The 22,672-nt window shown below is 34.8% G+C and overlaps 1 protein-coding gene and 1 long non-coding RNA gene across 2 annotated transcripts; one reads left to right on the forward strand and one right to left on the reverse strand.

Annotated features, from left to right (window-relative positions):
- Positions 1–5,237: 5,237 nt before the first annotated feature.
- On the reverse strand, positions 5,238–7,792 carry LOC144567006 (large ribosomal subunit protein uL6-like). Its single transcript, XM_078317027.1, has 3 exons — positions 7,321–7,792; positions 6,433–6,555; positions 5,238–5,537 (listed from the first exon to the last, which is right to left on the reverse strand). Exons 1-3 carry the CDS (start codon positions 7,681–7,683, stop codon positions 5,451–5,453), a joined length of 573 nt encoding a protein of 190 aa, XP_078173153.1. The 5' UTR covers positions 7,684–7,792; the 3' UTR covers positions 5,238–5,450.
- Positions 7,793–19,511: 11,719 nt separating this feature from the next.
- On the forward strand, positions 19,512–19,917 carry LOC144567043 (uncharacterized). The gene is made up of 2 exons (XR_013515345.1): positions 19,512–19,612; positions 19,713–19,917. It is a non-coding gene; the product is annotated as an uncharacterized LOC144567043 (long non-coding RNA).
- The last annotated feature ends 2,755 nt before the right edge of the window (positions 19,918–22,672 follow it).

A 22,672-nucleotide genomic window follows, 5' to 3' on the forward strand; every position in this document is an offset into this window, starting at 1 on the left:
GAATGACTTCACTTCACCATCACAAGGCAGACTATTTATGGCCTCAAAGAGAACTATATTCCTTAACTTTATCTCTTTCCATCATGAGCTCTCTGATAATTTCATCTTATCATCTCAGCAACGGCTAATAACTGCAACGAAAGAGAGTAAAAGTGCAAATTATATCTGAATCAGATGCAATTTTGACTGGCATATATAAATATACATGTACCCACTACCAAGTCACTTAATTAAATAGTGGCATGTCTTACTTTTGATTTTTAAATGTCAAATCATTTTCAGGGATAGGAATGTATTGGCAGAACAGTCTACCCAATTGGAAGAATTATTATCTCTCACTTCTTTTACCTTTTTTTTTATTGCAAAGGGAAGCTAAATTTTTAGGGATCACCCCAATATCAATCTTCTAAACGTCTCCCGCGCTAAAAGACAAAAAACGTGCGACAGAGGACCACTAACTGACTTGGATATCAGATAACTACCGGCAACCTGCAGGGCTAACACAATTTTTCATAGTTGACAAGCATAGTATTCATACCTATGGACTTAAGTAGTCTTACTTATTATCCATAATATTGGTCAAATGTAAACACAAACTGTTGGGGGACCATTAAGTTTGGGGACCAGTAACGACCAGGGGGACCACTGACGACGTCTGACAACCTGGATTGGGGACCGCAACTGTCTAAAAACGACATTTGCCAAGATTGAGGACCACTACAGCGAATCTATACAATGAAGTATTCATATCAAACTAATGAAATATTCATATCTAAATAATGAAGTATTTATATCTAACAAATGAAGTACTCATATGTTGACAACATGAAGTATTCATATCTAATTAATGAAGTATTCATACATATAAGAAATAATTTATACAATTCAAAATTAGACACCTCTTCTGGGACATATCTTCCAATACCTCTTCAATTTACTTAAAATCTTTTTTTATAGTAAGTATTAACACCTGATATTAACACTATTCATATTGAAGGTATAAAATATTCATATCTAACAAATAATGAAATATTTATAACTAATTAATGTAGATATGAAGTATTTATATCTAACAACATAAAATATGCATATCCAACAAATGAAGTATTCATATCTAACTAATGAAGTATTCATATCTTGTACTCTGACAACCTTCGCTGGGCTAGCATGGACCCCCTCCAATGGTGCACCACGCTCTCCCCACCAGATCTCGACGATGCACCACGCTCTCCCCACCAGATCTCGACGATGCACCACGCTCTCCTCGCCAGATCTCGACGGTGCACCACGCTCTCCTCGCCGGATCTCAACGGTGCACCACGCCGAGAAAGAGAAGAGGCGGAGGCTGTGAAGGCCGTGAAGAGCGCAATTTTTTTTTTTGGTTGATTGGGAGAGAAAGAGGGGTCAAAAACAGTTAGAAAAACTAACTAGAATGGGAGAAATAGTTACCATAAGTAGTTAATGGTCAAGGAAACTATTAGGGGACTAGAATGGGGGATGAAATCATTACTCAAATTTTTAAGGGGAAAGATCTCATAAGGCAAGTAAAAGACTATCATTTTGATATTCACCTTTATTGCCAACAAATGGACATTAACCTGGCGAATTTGATAAGAACTTTTCTGATATCAATCGTATTTAAATAAACCAATTTTACAAATTTAAATTTCTTTGACAAAGTCAATTTAAAGTTGCATGTGTTTTTGGTGAGTTTAATTATACACAAAGTTAATAATATTTCATCATATCTTAATTAGTCATCCCACTACCTAAAAGAAGGTACCAATATCTAAAAAAACAAAATAAGGAACCAATATCTAAAATCTTGCTTTAACAACTTGAGGACAACAACACTGGTTTGAAAGAAAAAGAGTCTCTTCTTGCAAGAGAGAATTGAAAACAAAGGACAGGCGGCGCCAACCAACTTTTTGGAAGAATAAATCCCAGGTTCTAAGGCACACGAAAAATATTTACAATATTGAAGGCACAAATTTCTTTGAATTAAGTCGCAATTGTTATTAAAAATAATTATCAAAATAGATACAACTTTTTATAAATTAAATATACTAGAAGGATCATAATATTTTATGTATTACTAGAAGTGACTTTTAAACTGAGATCAATAACTCATAATTCAAGCATTTTTATTTTTTTTTCCAATAACTCATAAAGAAATATATTAATTTTTCTAACAACTGCAAAAAATCCAGTATAAAAAATGTTGATCCGGATTATTTGTAGCAGTCTTTCTAATAAATCAAATTATATAGTATTCCATTTATTTTCAAAGAAATATATTAAATATTTCTAATATTTCAATACAAAAAATAAATAAATTATAAATATTTCTATTTAAATAAATAAAATTCTGAAAAAATGGGAAAAAGTTGGAACTACAAAAAAAATTTGCGGTTTTTTTTTTAATCGCTGGTTTTGGCAAAACTGCAAAAACAAATTGCGGTTTTAGACTGAATTTCCGCAAAAAAATTTGCAGTTTGGGTAGATTTCGAAATCTAGTCTAACTTTGATTAGTTTTTAAAATTTAATTATTTTTTTGGATATTTATAAAAAAAAATCGGCAAAATAAATATGCATGCAATAATTCAATAGATCTCTTATATTCTACTTTCTGTTTAAAATTGAAATTTAACCGAAGTAGATATATTTTATGTTGACATTTAGACCAAGTATTGTACATAGCTTAATCGGTGTAATTAAATATATATTTGTAGCGGTACTGGTGTTCCACCAAACCACCAACCTTCACTACTTTTTACAAGGTGACAAAATTAGAGCTTAGAAGCATGACAAATACTTTGAGCGAGTTATTTTCAACTCAAACTCAGTTCATTTAATAAACGAACAAGTTAACTCGAATTGGAATGGTAATAACGAGCTGTAGAGCTAACTCGAATTCAGCTCGTTATCAACTTGAGTTGACTCGCAACTCATTTATTACTCGTTTAACCAATCAAGTCCTTAGATATTGTTATATACTAATATGTATTTATCTATACACAAACAATTGAAATGACCTAGTAATAGTTTATCTAAAGACAAACAATCTAACACACAGATAATAGATCAACTTAAAGCAAACAACAACTTAGAATCCAACAATTTTTTCATACAACTTAGTACATAAGTTGAGTTATAAATGAGCGAGTTGGACTTAGCTCAAACTCAGCTCATTTATTAAACGAGTCGGCTAACTTGAGTTGAAACTGACTTGAGTTGTAAATAAGCGAGTTAAAGTGAGTCATTAACGAGCGAGTTATAAATGAGTTGTGAGTTCGAGCAATTTTGTACAGTCCGTCCTAACCGCAAGTACCATAAAAAGAAAAGGGATTTTATACAGTAATGCAGGGATCTAATGCTGTTTGAATAAAGGTTACGTGTCACTAGCTCATTTGGCACATGGGGCCAGCGTGTTGATCAAAGAATAGTGAATCCGTTGCCTATTTTGGCGCCTTTTTTACATGAAATTCAGATGATATTGGCGATTCACGAGGCATCTAGCAATGTCTGTCAGAATTATAATATGCCCCCAATTGTTTTTGTTTTTGCAATCGTTTTTGCATCTAGCAATGTCTAGCGTTCCAATACAAACGTAGTACAAACATAAAATGATCGCTGACGCTTTTTCGTCGAAAGAATCTAACTATACAATTCTTAAATATCTTACCTAGAAATATAGATAAAAAAAGAGGAGCTTTTTCAAATTGCCCAAATAAACCATCGGCCTAAAACAGTAACAGAATATATGCTGAATTGTCAATTTAATCATACCATTTCATATTGGAAAAAACGTGCCGTGCCGTGATCAAGTGAACAATGACACGTGTCGTGATCAAAATGTTAAAGGATAATCACAGTATGTGAGTCACACCGTGACTATTCGCGTGCCGTGTTCAAATATAATTGGTTATATTTTTCACGTTTAACTATTCTTTGTCATATTTAAGTTATTTTATTCAATTTAAGTTAGTTTATTCAAGATTCATCATTTGATTAAGATCTAACGGTCATAATTACACGTGACTCGCATGATTACGTGATGTGCTGTGCTGTGATCATATCTTTCTCGTGACGTGTCAAATTTTTCAAAAACTGATCACGGCACGCGACACACGAGTCACGGTACGAAACAGTCACATGTGTCGTGCCGTTCCATGACAGATTCGGCTCCGCTTCATCGTGCCAATTTTCCCACTCTACCAGTTCGTTCCCAATTTGAGACGAAAACACCATCGATTGGACGGGGGTGGAAAGCTGGGCTAAACAAGACCCCACAAATTCAATTATAGTTAATCATAACAAGAGAGGAAGATGCTAAGATTGGAAACGAAGCACCACCACGTAGTCAACAATCACAAATAATTAATTGTTAATTGATTCGCAGGTGAGAAAGAAATCAATATGAAATCGAATATGTTGCCATTTCCGAGACAGTAATAGTTGAAAGTAAAAATAATCACATTTTTAAAATGCAAACGTACATCCACCAGAAAAGGTTGACAGGACTCGAGACCTGGAATTAATTATCCTCTGAAATATCTCAAACTTGGCGTGACTTTATGGAAAATCTCAGCCGTTTAAATACGTTCTGTACGAATCTCAAAGCACACATAATACTGGCCCTACATCACCCCCCGAATAGGCACCTGGGGTTCCTGATGAGAGTCTCTTTAGATTCGTTTCCTCTGCTATTCACCGCCTTGAGAAATAAGACCTGCATTTTTTATGTTCTGTTCGTCCCATATAAAACGAACGGACAAAATTCTAGATGAAAAATCTTCCCATAATCAATCCACAACATAGATACCAATCTATGTTTTACCGCATCCATGCAATCTCAGTTCATGGACATTATTAGATCAAACAAATCAGGTGTATTAAACTACAGATATACCAAATTGTCCTGCAGATTCATTTTCTGTTATACTTTGCACAAGATCTATACAATTCATGTGTGAACTCAATTGCTGGTGGGTTTCCCAAAAGTCATGTAATTTTGGATTTTTCTTTTCTCAAAAGAACAGACACTTCCACTCAAGCCAACCAACATAACAGTAATTTTGTTAAATGGTAGACAAGCTTATCAATGATTTGTCATTTTCATTTCTAAACATTTTGGAAGGAATCAAATGGATCTTCAAAAGCAATAAGCATACATAGCAATTCGCATAAAACCTGTTCAAAAGACCATCATAGCCCACTACAACATATATCATCACTTGAACACACTTTCAAACCATAAGATAAGATTAACAGAATTTATCCATACCAAATAAAACCACAGAAAAACAACTTTCTAAGTGCAAAAGGGTTGCTAATACCAATACACCAAAATTCAGTCTCAAACTTGACCCAAGTATTTTGCCTCATAATCTAAAAGAAAACAAGATAACAAAATTACTTAAAACTGAAATCTAAAATTAAAACACTGTTTACTGGTCTGCAATAATGGTGCTCTTCTCACTGACATAGATACCATCCAAGAACTTTCTGATATCTTTCTTCTTCACATGGCATTTCTGTTTCACCAACAATTAAAAAAAAAAAATCTTAAGAATGATACATTTAAATAATATAGCATACATTTCAGTAAGACACTGAAATTAGTATCTCACTGGGCAATCAGAGATCAAGGATAAGTTTTTTTTTTGTGTTTTTTAAATTTGAAATTCAATTAGGGCATGAAATGTATGATTGCCACATTTCCAAAGCATGCATAAAATATTCCAACAATTGTACTATCCATATTGTGCTGCAATTTCTGGTATGTAGAAACCAAACTGCTTAAAATTGTAGAAGGGCATGTTGTTTATGCTCTGTTGCTTGTTTTTCTTGTTTAAAAAAAACAGTTATACAACTACTGTTAAAAGAGACCATCAACCATAACAGGTTTTAGCAACAAAACTGCTCATGTTCTATTTCTCCGCTGCATAACCTAACCTGACATATTTTCAGGGCTGCAATTGCAATGGTTTTTGTGCAACCCAGCAATTGATATCACATTATTACCCACATTCTGAGATATTTAAAATGAAAGTTCATATGGATAAATTATAGAAGGGCATGTTGTTTATGTTCTGTTGCTTGTTTTTTCTTGTTTAAAAAAACATTATACAACTCCTGTTAAAAGAGACCATCAACCATAACAGGTTTTAGCAACAAGACTGCTCATGTCCTATTTCTCTGCTGCATAACCTAACCTGACATATTAACAGGTCTGCAATTGCAATGGTTTTTGTGCAATCCAGTAATTGATATCAATTATTACCCACATTCTGAGATATTTAAAATGAAAGTTCACATGGATAAAACACTAGACTTCGATGAACAAATAGTGTTATTATAACAGACTGATAATTAATGCATGTGTAAAATGTTGCAGCATCCGAGTATATGCAATAAAGAGGAGAGTACCTGGTTAATGAGAGCAGCAGAACGGGAGACGAGCTCAACATCATTGCCATCAAGGACAAGTTCATCCTTCACCTTCTCTGACCGAACAATTTTCACTCCATCTAACATGTCCACCTTCCTCACCTGTCCCCACATTTTTAACAGAATTTACATCAACTACCAACTAAATGTCTTGGTGAAATAATGCACTAATTCTATTGCTTGCTATGTTCAAACATGAGGATCGATGATTTAAAGGGTAATAGGAGAGAAAGATAAGATGATCTTTTAAAGGGCATGCATCCAATCAAGCCTGATGAAGATAAGAAAAATACCAAAGGCAAAAATTTCTACAGAAATGGGAAGGATAAAGGTCTCCACTGCAAAATTACAACAAGGCAAAAGACATTAAACCATCCTATCAAATATGAAACACAAGCAAACTCAAAATTTTTTATGGTGATTACTAGTTTATTATCCCAAGAAAAAGACATTAAACCATCACAGAGGAACTCTTTTTATGTTTAAATGGAATTTTGCAAACAAGCAACAATTAGGCCCCTTCTGAAAAGGTGGAAGGGCTTTCACCTTGAAACACCTTCCGATGCATTATTTGAACATTTGAAATCTACAACATTCTCATTAATTTTATTAGTTATGCGCCTCTTTTTTCTTTTGGTTTTAGTGCCAAGTGTTAAATATATACATTTGTAGCAAGCCTACAAAACAATGACTAAAGAAGTCAGTAAACTACGACAGCAAGTAGTTAACTATTTGGTCTACTACCAATGCGATCCATGACATGCAGAACTATCTAACTATATATCATTAATTAATACAGACAACGGCGGATCAAATCACAAACTAAACAAAATAAGAGAAATCTCTACAATCGCTGACAAACCATACCTTCTTCTCGCCAAGGAAGTTCCTGATCTCGATACCGGTGTTGTCATTATTGATGGAAGCGTTGATCGGAAAGTGAGCATACACAAACCTCATCTTGTAGCGGTACCCCTTGGTAACACCCGTGATGAGATTCTGCACGTGAGAGAGAGCGGTACGGATAGCCGCCATGGTACGGCGCGTGCCAAACCAAGCATCGACCTTGAGCTTCTTCCCGCCTTCGATCAATTGGAAATCCAAATTTAAATGTTTGAAGCTCCGAGTGAGCTTGCCGCGTGGTCCCTCGACGGTGACCACCTTGGCTTCAACCTTCAAGGTGACCTCGTCAGGTACATCCATGGTTTCTGATGCGAGAATTGTCTTCATTTTCGCAGCTCTCTCTCGCTCTCTCTAGGGTTTGTGGATGAGAAAGACCAGAGGCGGCGTTGTGAGATTATATAGCTAGGATCCAAATTAGGGTTTTGGGGGGAGGGAGCGAAGTAGGGCTGCTAATGGGTCAATATTCGGCCCAAACCGTAACCGGTTCATTAATTTGAACCAAATAACCAGATTCTGTTCAAACTGAATGGATATAGGAAATGTCCGGGCCCTGTCCGTTTCAATTAAAGTGCAGGTCCTGTCCATTTATGCTCAGACAATCTTAGTTTAATAAGTTGTGCGCTGTACACGGGCTTTATGTCCGATTGGATAAAATGCTTCAATTGTCCGCTAAATTAAATAAAGACATTAAGTATATAACAATATTAAATATATACACTTTTAATCTGGCTAGAGCTTAATCTTCTAAGAATTTCCTAGTTGAAATTGATTCCTTTAATTCAAGTCAATAACCAAATAGTGGGGAACATCAAAACAAAATTTTTGTGAAGAACAACATAGAAAAAATCATATAATTTTTTTTTAACACTCATATAAATTATAAATTTTCATATTGAACTAACCAATAAATTTTCATATTAAACTTAAAATTTGCACACAAAAATATGTAAAATATTAGCTCTCATTTTCTACTAACGTTTATCAGTACTGTATGCAAGCAGAAACCTGTTTATGACATAAACCTGATTAATAATAAAAGGAAAAAAAAATGAGAACAAGAAACACAAAGTCTCTGGCTGTGTTCCTTTTACCTCCACCTGAAATTACCAAATGAAAATATAATTGTAAGATCATCCAATAATATTATTTTGCTTATTTAATTTATTTTTATTTTGCTTCCAACTCCACCTAAGTAGTAATTAATTCGCACAAAATAAAGTAAGATTCTCCATTTATTTTAGCCATTTTTAAAGACCAATAGGGACTAATAGGAGTTAACAGTGGATTCTCTATTGTACACATGCCCCCAATTTTTTTCACTATAGAAGAAATAATTCAATCTGACTACAAATTACAGAGAGTTTCAGTCCGAATCTGCATTATCTAAAGTCGAACCACATCACCAACATCTCAATGACTAAAACATTATACCCAAACTACCCCTCTTTACTTTTTTTTCACATGAAGAAACCAAATAAAAATAGTTGGATATCATGCTTTGAGCAAACGTACCTATCCACACTGATCTTCACACTTTGATGTATATTTTGTATCCATGTAAAGCCTTAAACATCCACCTAAATCGAGCTGCACACAAAATTATAGAAAAGATCAAGTTCATATAATTTATACTTGAATATAATAAAAAAAAGAGCCAACAATATTTACCTCTAAAATCAAGGACGCCGCATGAACAGGCGAAAATCATCCAAATTGAAGCTACCATCAAAGGAGGCAAACCAATCCTTTGTACAAACGAGAACTTCCAGTGTATCTGAATTCATAGAACTACGCAGATTATTCGTCAATCGACCCGCTGCACTGAAAGCGAACTCTGATGCAACGGTTGATACCAGAACGGCCAAAAAGTCTCTTGCCATTCTTACTAAAGTCGGCCACTTCTCCGAGTTTCTTTTTCAATATTGCAAAACATCAAAATCTTCTTCATCGGACACCACCAAGACGGGTTCTTCAAGATAATTATCCAACTCGATTTTGCTTCGTTGCACGGTACAGTTTTTATCATTAAATCGAGAGAATCTCTCATCTAACTTCCTTTTGACAAGTATTCTACTTTCCACTTGTGGGGACTGACTAGTTGACACCCGTTCCACATTTTCATTCGTCCTCTCATACTTCTCATAGAATTTTCTAAGTAAAGATTCCACATCTCTCACTCTTTCATTATACTCAACAGTTTTTTTCCCATAAGCATCTTCAAAACAAAACTCCACAAAACGGAACTTTCTCCTAGGATCAAAAACACATGCTAATGTTAGAACCAAATTCGGACTTTTCCAATATTTGTCAAATTTCTTTTGCATTTCCTTCGATAAGTTTTGCATAGTTGTATTGGAACTCGCAACTTCGTCCAACAATGCACTTCGAATAGAAAACACCTCCTTCATATATTGATGTGACGATGGTCGCCTCACAGTTGAGAAAATTTTTGTTGCGTCTAGAAATACCTCCAAAAATCTCGCCATATCTTCCGCTTCCTCCCACTTTTCTAGATTAGGAACAACCATTCCAACATCAGTGCCATACCTTGATAAAGCATCTTTATATTTCAACGCTTCATTAACCATCTCGCAAGTTGAGTTCCACCTTGTTGGACAATCTAGAATCATACCCCTTTTAGATGACAAGTTAAGATCTTTTAGGATTTCATTAAACATTTGGAGTTTTCTACCACTCGCACAAATATTCCGTATTAAATCTCTAATTGTAACCAAACACGGGTCAATGATTTTCATCCCATCTTGCACCATGATATTTAAGATGTGTGCCGCACATCTCATATGCATGTGCTTTCCTTCAACAATGGTCCTATCCCTAAATTCCCTCTCTATATCTCCAATCGCATTATCATTTACTGTACAATTATCTAGTGTAATCGTAAAGATTTTACCATCCAACTTCCACTCAATTAAAATATCCTTCATTAAACCAGCAACATTAGCACCCGAATGCGGATAAGGCATTTGCTTGAAGGAGATGATCTTCTTTTGAAAATTAAAATCCTTATCTATGTAATGTGCCGTTAGGCACATATAACCCAGATGCACGCTCGACGTCCATATGTCACTCGTGAAACACACACGGGAATTCAATCCTTCAAACTCCTGCACTGCTAACTCCTTTCCCGTCTGAAATACTCTCACGCAATCGTTTCTCAACGTTTGTCGCCCAATGGATCTATATTCCGGTCTCAAAGACCTCATAGCCGGTTCCCAAAACCGACTTTCAATAGCGTTAAATGGGATCTCTGCATCGATGAAAAGCAAAGTCATCAAATTTCGGGTCAATTCGGGATTAAAACTATAACCGGGTCCAAATAAATCACCGTCTTTGCCTAATTTAAACCTCTCCTTTTCTTCTTCATCAATTTCTTTGCATCCAGTTTTGATATGTCGACGCAAGTGATTTGTTTCTTTATTGTTACCAGAAACAAACTTCGTGGAATAGTGCCTACACTTGGCCCATTTAACTCCTTCATCGTCTACTTCAACAAAATGTAACCACACTTGTGATCTTTTTCGTGATATGCTTGTCGATCCGCTCTCGGACTCGACACCAATGCTTGTCTGGGAGCGAAGCGGTCGAGATGATCTAACCCGTTCGATCGGATTGATACATGTACCCATGACCCATCTGATTACACTTAAGTCCTTCGCCAAAATTCAGGTCCCACTTACTTTAAAAATGACTGACTAGGTGTATATACAACACGTCTTACTAAGAACTGTCTAAGAAATCTTGGGTTTGTGGCTATGTGCTGTAGGATTGCCTGTGGCTCTCATTTAGTATAAGCAGGTTGAAGTTGAAATCTCTGGTTCATCTGAAAATTATATGCTGGTCTTCGGGCCTTCGCTTCGTAATTGATCATTTCGACCCGCTACATAACTGACACAGTTTAATATCCACATTACAACTTAATTTTCTAATTTGGGCTCATTTAAGGCCGAAATTAAGTCCCGTCTATAAGCCTAAGACTGTTTATCCTCCTTGAACTTAAAAACTTGAGTTGTTTTTTACCTTTTCACCTCGTCGTAGAAAAATTTCAACCAAAATATCACATTTTAGTCTTTTCTCTTTCCTGCGTTTAGAAAAGAGAAATTAACTCATGAAACACCGAATTTTTTATTAATAGGAAATCATAAAACTAATAATTAAAAATGAGATTCAAAAAAATATTTTATTAAAAATAGAAAAACAGTCCTAGGCTATGGTATTCTTTAGGGACGCCATATCAATTCCCCGGTCACAGAGAAAAAGGAAAAAAAAAATGTTAACAATTTTGTAGTAATAATATGATGATTAAACTTAATAATTAAGTGAATTTTTTTATAATGATATGCTGATTTTTAGTAAATTAATATTTAGTTGTTATTTGGTTAAATTAAATTACTAATCGTTTCTAATTTTAATTGCTTGTAAATCTTGCACAGCACTTTAAAATACGACTTATTAAATTATGTTGTCGTTAAACGTGTTGTGTCCATCTTCGGACATGTGATGTGTTTCGTTATATTCAGAACACGACACTCGTGTTGTGTCGTGCTTCAAACGGGTGTCATTTTTGGTTTGTCCAAAACACGACATATTCAAAAAATGGTACATGTCACGTGTGTCGAGAACACATGTCATGTGTATCGTGTTTCCACATATTCAAAACGTGACACAACATATTCAAAACACGTGCCGTATCGTGCCAATACGTTAAAATTTCTAAACGTGATATGCTACATAGTATCAGAGATGAATCGAACACGTTTAATGCCTATGTATTGCAATGCACCATAGCCCATCTCTCTCTATATATATATATAAAGAGAGAGAGAGAAGGTTGGGGAGTTTCGGCCAATTAGTATAATTAACTTGGTACCTAAGTTGATTTCAAAGGTGCTTTCAAACAGACTTAGGCCGAAGTTACAGGGGTTAATTTCGCCGCAACAAACCACATTTGTGAAGAACAGGCACATTGCGAAAACATTTATATCCACAAGGGAATTACTGCAGGAGATCAAAAGCTCAGAGGCAGAGGCGGTATTTCTCAAGTTGGACTTCACGAAAGCTTTTGACTCCATTCATTGGCAGTTCTTGCTGACAGTCTTGAAAGTGAGAGGTTTCCCTGATAAGTGGATTTCATGGATTTCGGCAATTCTTCATACTTCAGCTTCGCGAGTAATGGTAAATGGAGAGCTGTCGGATTACTTTCCACACAGAAGGGGGCTCCGTCAAGGAGACCCCCTTTCTCCTATGTTGTTCATAGTGGCAGTGGATATATTACAGAGAATGGTGCAAGAGATAAACACAAGATTACCGAGATCAATTTCTCCCAAAATTAAGGAATCGGTGCTAGCTTTGCAATATGCAGATGATACGGCATTGATTGCCAATGTTGCGGAGGATTTGCAAACAGTAATAGTGTTAAAGATTGTGCTCAGAATTTTCACAAAGATCTCAGGTCTCCATATCAATTATGGTAAAAGTTGCTTCGTGCCGTTTAGTCTAACTCAACAACAATTGCTCAAGGTGGAGGCGGTGTTGGGGTGTCCGAGAACAAACCTCCCTGTCACTTACCTTGGGATGCCACTAATAGTCAAACGACCGTGGAGAGACTTGTTCATTCCAATCATTGACAAAATCGAGAGAAGGTTTGAGGGGTGGAAAAGGAAATTAATTTCTTGAGGAAGGAGGCTTCAACTAGTAAAATCTGTGTTGTCTTCGATACCAATATACTATATGTGCTGTTTTCTTTTGCCCAAGTGGGTAATTGATCGGATAGACAGTATCAGACGGAAGTTTCTGTGGGGCAAGAATGAAATCGACAAGGTAGGGATATCACTGCTAAACTGGACAGAGGTATGTAGGCCAAAAAAATGGGGAGGTATGGGGGTCACTGAACTTCGTACTCATAATGTATCGCTACTATTACGATAGTGGTGGCGACCGTATGTAGAACCTCAAGCACTCTGGTCAGTTACAGCAAATAGGTTACATGGTTTGGGCAGATATGCAAATGGTCCGGCTTACTGGGCAGTTAGGGGCTCGTTTTTCTGGAATCAAATTCAGAAATTGAAACAGCTATTTAATTGGTCCACAAGTTGGGTAATAGGAAATGGGGAGCAGATTTCCTTCTGGCATGACTCGTGTCGGGTACAGCATTGATCCACTCAGTTTCAGAAAGACCACCTTGCCCTTATGCATTACTAAGGGATGTGGTGCCGGTCATTAATTTGCAAATGAGGTCATTGACATTGAGTTAAGGCAAGGAAGAGACTTAATACAGTGGAGGTGGGAGACAAATGGATACTACACATCAAAGTCTTTCTATGAGATCAAGATGGGAGGCGGTATGATACGAGACATGTACGTAATGATGTGGAGAGCAAAAGTTCCGCCTACTGTGAAGATTTTTGGGTTCCTATTACTAAAAAACAGGATACTGACGCATGAAGTTATGCACCACAGACACATGCGATGCTCCCTGCCGTGTGTCTTATGTGAGAACTGCCCGGTTGAATCAGTTTTCCACATTTTCTTTCTTTGTCCCTATGTAGTTCATGTTTGGTTTTTGCTTAGCAGAAAGGTTGGGGTCAACCTAATCAGCATCAAATAGGACCTGCTGGCTACTTGGGAGGCATCAGTTAAGGCGATTAGAAGTAGGGGAAGTTTGTGGAAGAAAATGGGACTACCATTGTTTTTGTGTGCATGTTGGGAAACATGGAAGCAATGCAATGAGAAGGTCTTCACAAATCTAAGGATGGCACCTCAGGTACTTGCTGACAAGATTTGGTGTGAGTTTGAGCAATGGATGGCTCACTGTTGAGCATAGGTTTTAATTTTATTATTGATGTTTTATCTATGGATGTTTTTTGTTTTTAGTAACTGTAATATGATGGCTCTGGTAGTAGAAGAGCTGAAGATGTAAATGACGTTTTTCTCTTTATATTAATACAATTACCTTGGCAGCCACTGCCAAGTTTTTCAAAAAAAAAAACAGAGAGAGAGAGAGAGGATTGGGTGCTATGGATAGCATAAGGACATCCGTGTTACAGCCTCAAAAACATAACGTATAAACTTCAAACTTGGATTTAAGTAGCTCAATAAATTGGTTATATAATAATCTTGTAGAATACTAATTTTTACTATTTTTGAAATTTTTTGACTAATTTTTATGATTTATAAAAGATGGCAAAAAATAGCCTAAATTATTGACAATTTTATTTTATTTTTAGGCCATCTTTCATAAATCATAAAAATAGTAAAAATTAGTATTCTACAAGATTATTATATAACCAATTTATTAAGCTACTTAAATTCAAGTTTAAAGTTTATACGATATGTTTTTGAGGCCGTAGCACAGATGTCCTTATGCTATCCATAGCACCCAAGCCTTACTCACACACACACACACACACACACACATATATATATATATAGTCCGGCTAAATTGCTGCCGGCAGCATTTCACCCAAGTGCTGCCGGGGCTATATCTTATTTTGTGATGTTCAAACAACAAATCCAAATCGTTAGATGTTTAATCTATATTAAAATCTACTTGGAGACCAAATTTTACATTTTTTGGAATTTTTTTTACTATTTATTAAGCTGGTTTGAAAACCGTTGTTTTCAATAAATTTCTGCAGCATTGAAAACATCGGTTTTCAAACCAGCTTAATAAATAGTAAAAAAAATTCCAAAAAATGTAAAATTTAGTCTCCAAGTATATTTTAATATAGATTAAACATCTAAAGATTTGAATTTGTTGTTTGAACATCACAAAATAAGATATAGCCCCGGCAGCAATTTAGCCGGTGTTGGGTTTTCCGGGTGCTAATCCAAAACCCCTTTTAGGCTTAAGGTGCGGAATGACTGTAGAACAAAAATTTCTACAGCCAACTTAAGCTCAGGATTAAACGGGGTATGTCAGGAAACTTTCCAAGACGGTCCACCTTCAGTATTCCTTTGGCATCAAAACCCAATTTAATCCTTTTTACAGATCTACTCCATGATTGATTTCTAAAACTTTAATCTACTTACCAATTAAATAGATTAATATAGCATATTTATACCTTGTTTCCAAATCACAGTTGGAATGCAGACCGAGCGAGTAGAGCCTCACCATGGAAGGAATCGACTCGGAGTATCACACGTGTGATACCTCTATCGGTTATCCACCAGGACTAACCAGAGAGCGGTTTATTTCTTCTGCCAGAAATACCATAAATCGCGGAATTCTGCAAAAACACTATTCACGGGAATAAGACGAAAACCCGTAAACACGAATTTTCGGTTGCTCAGTTTCATCAATATGCAAAACTGACATACCGCTAAATTCGATAAAACACTATTCATCGATCCCGTAAATATACTCCACAACAACCCGCAAGATTATACGTCAACTACGTATAACTTTCTTTTCTCAACCGAAACACTATTTGGGAGAGAAACCGAGAAAGAGAGAAAATACCGATTCGTTTCTGCACGAAAAGATACATGTGAATGTGCATATATATATGTTTTTCTCTCTACCCCTCCACCCCTATTTATAGTGTTTAGATTCGGTTGCAAAAGACCAAAATGCCCTCCAAGTTCGGCCTATTTACAAGATATGCCATTGACACCTCATCCTTTTATATGTGAAATGACCAAAATACCCCTTCCACACCCTTCCACATTCTTCTCCATGCTTCTACACATGCAAGGTGGCATAGGTGTGAAATGACCATTTTGCCCTTGTGGATAGGATTGATGACATGTCATCTGGATAGGATCAATGACGTGTCATGCGGATAAGGTCGAATCTGAAAAGACCCGAATGCCCTCGGCCCGAACACAAATAATATTCGTATAATTATTCTGAACAATTATATATATATTTTTCTTTCGGTTATTTGTTTCGGTGTCGATGACGTGTCATCTGGATAGGATCGATGACATGTCATGCGGATAAGGACGAATCTGAAAAGATCCGAATGCCCTCGGCCCGAACACAAATAATATTCGTATAATTATTCTGAATAATTATATATATTTTTCTTGCGGTTGTTGTTTCGGTAATTTATACAATGTGTCCTGCACATTTATAAATTAACCGGTTAACTTTTATACAACGTGTCATACACGTTTATAAATTAACCAATGTTTTTGCTTGTTATTTTTACATAACATTTATAATTTAATTATAACATGTATAATTAATTATAACCATCTTATCATTGATCATAACCAATTTATAATCAATCAAAATAAGATTCTCCGATTAACTCCTATATGGTGTGACCCAATAGGATCTGTGTTATGTTGGTAAATAGAGTTAAAACCGTTTTAACTTCTATAATCATGGGTGGCGTCTGGCAACACATCATGACCATCCAATTACACAGATGATGCTGTACTGTACAATATCACGATCCAGTAAACAATTTACTTGTGTCTGTTCTTCTGTCTCATAGCTATCAGATTAGTTTCAAGGTAGATGTGTGTCATCCTTGCTAACTTAATCTTTTCTTGATCTTGAGCAGATTATCAAATATAATTACTCTTGTAATTATACCGCTAGCAGATAATCTTACTCTATCAAGGGACCCAGTGATGCTATAGCTCGTATAGAGATACGAGGGACAAATAGTATTCTTGGTAAACTATCACTTCCTCAACTAAGCTATATATATCGAAATGCTACCGTTATGACTGCTTTTTACGGACAGCGTTAGATAACACTCACACATATATATTTCTTAGTGGGAACGATAAATACCTCATACTGTAGAACGTGACACTGAATGAAAACATAAATGACACGAACACAATTCTATTTAATGTTTCATTCGGGGTCTGTCAAATACCATGTTTCTAGAACATGTATCTATGTGATTAAAATGACATCTCGTGTCAGGTGGTTTGTAAAACTTAACCATCTTTTAATCCACATACTAACCTTATCGCGGTAATTAGTGTTCCTGCTAATTACCTTGGTCAGTGACCTTTTAAGAGTATATATTATCTATATTATGGAGTTTCACAATTTCAGTCATGAACTCGAAATGATCCATAAATTCAATAATACTCAAGGCAACAAAATAATATTAATCATCCAATTCATGAACAAAGCTTTATGATAAATTATCGTATTATCGACTTCTAGATTATTACAAACTAACAGCCGGACTCATATATATATATATATATATAGGATTTTGGCTATGGTGCTATGGGTTGCATAGAGGACTACGGTGCTACGGCTCAATATTCGAGTTTTCAAAATCCTAATGGTCGATCCGAACCGTTCATCTTGTTCTCCATATTAATATGTGTTTGGAGACCAAATTTTATATTTTTTGAAATTTTTTTACTATTTTTTTAGATTTATTGAATATTGTTGTTTTTCAGACAAATCTGGACCACAAAAAACAACGATATTCAATCAATCTAAAAAAATAGTAAAAAATTTCCAAAAAATGTAAAATTTAGTCTCCAAACATATATTAATACGGAGAACAAGATGAACGGTTCGGATCGACCGTTAGGATTTTTAAAACTCGAATATTGAGCCGTAGCACCGTAGCCCTCTATGCAACCCATAGCACCGTAGCCAAATCCTATATATATATATATATATATATATATATAGAGAGAGAGAGAGAGAGAGAGAGAGAGATGGGCTATGGTGCATTGTAATGCATAGGTACCTTGTGCATTGGACCATAAATCACCGATCCAAACCGTTCATCTTGTTCTCCATATTAATATGTACTTGGAGACCAAATTTTACATTTTTTTTAAAAAAATTACTATTTATTAAGCCACTTTGAAAATCGCCGATCCGGTGGTCCAGAAATTTTTACTGTTTTTTTACTGTTCACTCGGATTTTCAGATTTTCAAAGTGGCTTAATAAATAGTAAAAAAATTTCAAAAAATGTAAAATTTGGTCTCCAAGAACATTTCAATATGGAGATCACATCTAACGGTTCGGATCGGTCGTTTGGACTTTCAAAATGAAAATACGGCGTGGAGTACAAGATGAACGGTTTGGATCGGTCATTTGGACTTTGAATCTGTGATTTATGGTCTAATGCACAAGGATGCCTATGCATTACAATGCACTATAGCCCATCTCTCTCTCTATATATATATAGAGTTGGGCTAAAATGAGCCATGGCTCATAGCGCGTTGGTGAGCCATGGCTCATTTTAGCCATTTTGAAAATTCAAACAACCGATCTGAACCGTTAATCTTGTTCTCCATATTGAAATGTGCTTGGAGACCAAATTTTATATTTTTTTTTGGAATTTTTTTACTATTTATTAAACATTTTTTAAATTGATGATCCGATGGTCCAGAAAATTTTACTGTTTTTTATTGTTCACAGCAAAACAACAATTTTAAAAAATGCTTAATAAATAGTAAAAAAAATTCAAAAAAATATAAAATTTGGTCTCCGAGCACATTTCAATATGGAGATCACATCTAATGGTTCGGATCGGTCGTTTGAACTTTCAAAATGAAAATACGGCGTGGAGTACAAACGCTTGGTGAGCCATGGCTCACCCAAGTCAACCTCATATATATATATTCTAATTTTATTAAATATCTTTCATTTCATAGAAATTATAGAATATAACATGCTACAAACCTAACATGCAGAGATCATTGGGTATTGGTTGTGCTTATGCCAAGAGAAAGTGAATTGTACGTGTTTGATTCCGATAAGAAGCATGTAAGAAGATTGAAGATCATTGATGCGCTCGTGGAGTAAGTTTTTCAAACTTTTATTTGCTAATCATTTTAAATATCTCTTATAAGTACTGATTATTCACTGTATTGATATTTCAACAGTCACTTCTTAATGGAAACTGTGTACATGAGGACTTGATAAAACCGCTAAATTGAAGGTTGCACATTGCAAGGTAATAGTTATTATTGAATTTCTCTCATTGTTTGTAAATTGCTAAGTTGATGATGCTAAACCACTCAGAAGGACTTAGATGTAAAAAATGGTGAAATTTGGTTGCGATATGATTATAGGGACCTAGATGCAAAAATTGGTGAAAATCTAGACATATAAGCCATTTGTATGCTCATTAACATCCATTTCGATTTTTTCAAACTTGTTTAATTTTTTAACTGTCTTGATGTGTTATATAGTGCCCACAACAATGCGACCGTTGGGAATGTAGATAATATGTCATGTTGTTCGTGCATGACATAATAAATTGCTTTCTCGATGTTTTTCCGAACTTAAAGGTATATATGCATTTATATATTTTTCAAAAGTAAATATAGTTGCTTCAAATATAATTAAATACACAATTAATTGTACTCTTCTATCATTTAAAAAATGTAGGACTTTCCTGCTAGCTACAATATCTCAAGCATGGATCACATTCGCATAGTGTGGGGTAAATTTTTCTTGAAGGAAGTACTGATTCAAAAAAGTTAAACAATTTAGGATGTGATAATTTGTAATAATTTAGGAGTTTAATTCTAGGATGTGGTGTAAACTTTGCATGAACATGATATTTTTGTTATAATTTTGGATGTGTATGATATTTGATGATTGCTTCATATTGTACAAAAAAAAAACATGGGTTGATTTTCTATATAGGCCAGCAAATATATGGAAGCTAATCAAATAAAAAAAATTAAATACAATAACAAATGAGGAACGGTTATTTGAAAAAAACTGATCCATATACCAACTATTAGGATCAGTTTATTAAAGAACCGATCCTAATGGTTGATATCTGGATTTGTTTTTCCAAATAATCATTCCTGATTTGTTATTGTATTTAAAAAAAACCGTCCAAATAACCATTATGATCGGTTCTTTAGTACACCGATCCAGATTAGTATCCATTAGGATCGGTTATTTTTAACAACGCGATCTAGATTAGTCCCCATTAGGACAGGTTATTTGTAAACAGTTGATCCTAATGGATACTAATCTAGATCGGTTTATTAAAGAACCGATCTTAATTCTAACTTTTAGTATCGGCTGTATAACTGATACAGATTAGTTGATCACATTTGTATCGCCTGGGTCAGGATCGCCTCTAGGTCCGTTCCTAATGTGCGTAAATAACCGATCTTGATGTGTGTTTTTTCACTAGTGCCGGTAACTCCTTAATATCAGAAGAAAGTATCAAAGTTGATTTAAAGTAAGAATTATCACCTTTTGATTGACACCAAAAAGAAGCTAAGAAAATAATTATATTTCCGAAAGGTTTAGAGGTTTTTGGTAGGGGTGGCAAAAAAGTTCGTAGCTTGATCGTGACTCGTATCTGATTCGTTCAATAACTGCTCGCTCGTTACTGGACTAAGCTATTAACGAGTTAGCTCGCCACTACCTCGGTCCAGAATTAACGAGTTCAAGCTGAGGTCGAGCTTACTCGACTAGTTATCAATTTGTGAATTTGTGTGTACTTTATACTGTCCAGCTCGATCCAAAAAATTTGTATAATTTATTTTATTCATAAAAAAGATCCAGTCAAACCCAGCGAGCTAGCTCGTCAGCTTGCGAGCTAACTCGATCCAGCTCATGACAATTTCAAGCTGGGATTTCAGCTCGGACGTCTAAAATCAACTCGCTCATGACTCAAATGAGCAAGCTCGTAACGAATTCAAACTGGACCCAACTTGTAACGAGCCAGCTCGTTGTCACCTCTAGTTTTTGGACTAACTCCTCTGAAAATGACATTATTCCTCTCTAACTACACTTGTTATAAAGTTGCTCATCTAACTAATTCCACTAAAAATTGAAAGTGCATTCTCTGAGATATCTCAAACTTTGAGTGTTTTTTTTTTGGGAAAATCTCAATCGTTTAAATACGTTTTGCATGAATCTCAAAGTACAAATAATACTGGCCCCCTGTGTTATCCCGAATAGGCACTGTACACATCAATCACGCAAAAGTTGAGATATCTCATAGGATACATGAGAAAGTCGTTAGGATGTTGAGATGATTATGTTAGACGTTAGAATAGAAACTTAACTTAAAAATTAGTTTTGTGTTTTGTTCAATTAATTTTTTTTTGTACTTTTAAATTATATTATATTTAATTATTTTTAGTTTTGTGTTTTATCAATTATCATTGTACTGTGAAGTTATTATTAGCCTTGTGTTTTAATTTTAAACTATTTTAGCTTAATGACAATTTAATAAATTTAATAAATAGAACAAATGAGGACTTAGATTAGATCCTCATTTTTCTTAAAAAAAAAATAATTCCAGCAAATGAAAATAAGAAAGGCTTGTTTAATTTGCTCTAGCAAAGAAGTGCTTGATTAATGAACAGTGAGAATGGGATCATTATTGTTGGTACTGACTTTAATAATCTTGTTGTAATGAGCTATTACTATCACTATAAATTATTGTTTGGAAATTTGGTATTATTAACAAGATTCTGCTTTCTCATTTTCTATGGCATTTAGTTAATTTTTTTGCTTCAGTGATTTTTGATCCAGCAAAGAGATCAGAAGTTGGAAAAAAAAAAACGGAGGTGGAAGTTAATTTTTTTTTTTTCCCATGAATTACAAGGCAAGAGATAGGAAGAAAACTCACAAGGTATTACAAATAAGAATTAAAACTAGACCTCCAAACATCATATTATAAAAAATACCCATAACCTTATTGTTTTCCCAAAATTCCCATGATATATATTGGAAGTTGCCGAACAGACCGTTAGAGATATGGCTACATCAATACACCAAAGGTCAGTATGTTAGCACACATAAACTCAAAGCCATTAATTAAAGGTTACAATCCATCTCCAAATAACTGAAATATAAGAAATATTAGAACATCCTACGTACAAAAATATTATATGTGCATGGATTCTGGTAATCCAAAAAAGGGGGGGCAATCAACTGAACCATTCCACCTTTTTTTAAACTAAATTAATTTTGGTAAGTATCTTATTTTTTTCTAACTAATCATAGGAATGTTTTAACCTTAATTTTAAGGGAGTTTTTTTATTTCCAAATTGTTGTGTATTCTAAGTTGGGTATTTCCTCAAATTCCAACCATTTGTAAATTAATGAATGAACTGTAAATTGACTAGTACTGGACCATCTCCAAATTAGCCTATCCTCTAAACTATTATCTAAAGTGAAATGTAAAACACTTATTTTTAATATGGTTTCATTCTTGCAAATACACACCAGTGAATTGTCTTTTACTAATTAGAGCTAACCCATTTGAAGAGAAAGCTGAGGCAATAGAAATAAATCTATCATCTACTATATATAAAAAGGAATTAGGATAAATTAATTGTTTCATCACACAATCTATTTAACCAGAAAGC

This window comes from Carex rostrata, chromosome 16 (genome assembly GCF_964058835.1).
Source record: "Carex rostrata chromosome 16, lpCarRost1.2, whole genome shotgun sequence".
Classification (NCBI taxonomy): Eukaryota; Viridiplantae; Streptophyta; class Magnoliopsida; order Poales; family Cyperaceae; genus Carex; species Carex rostrata.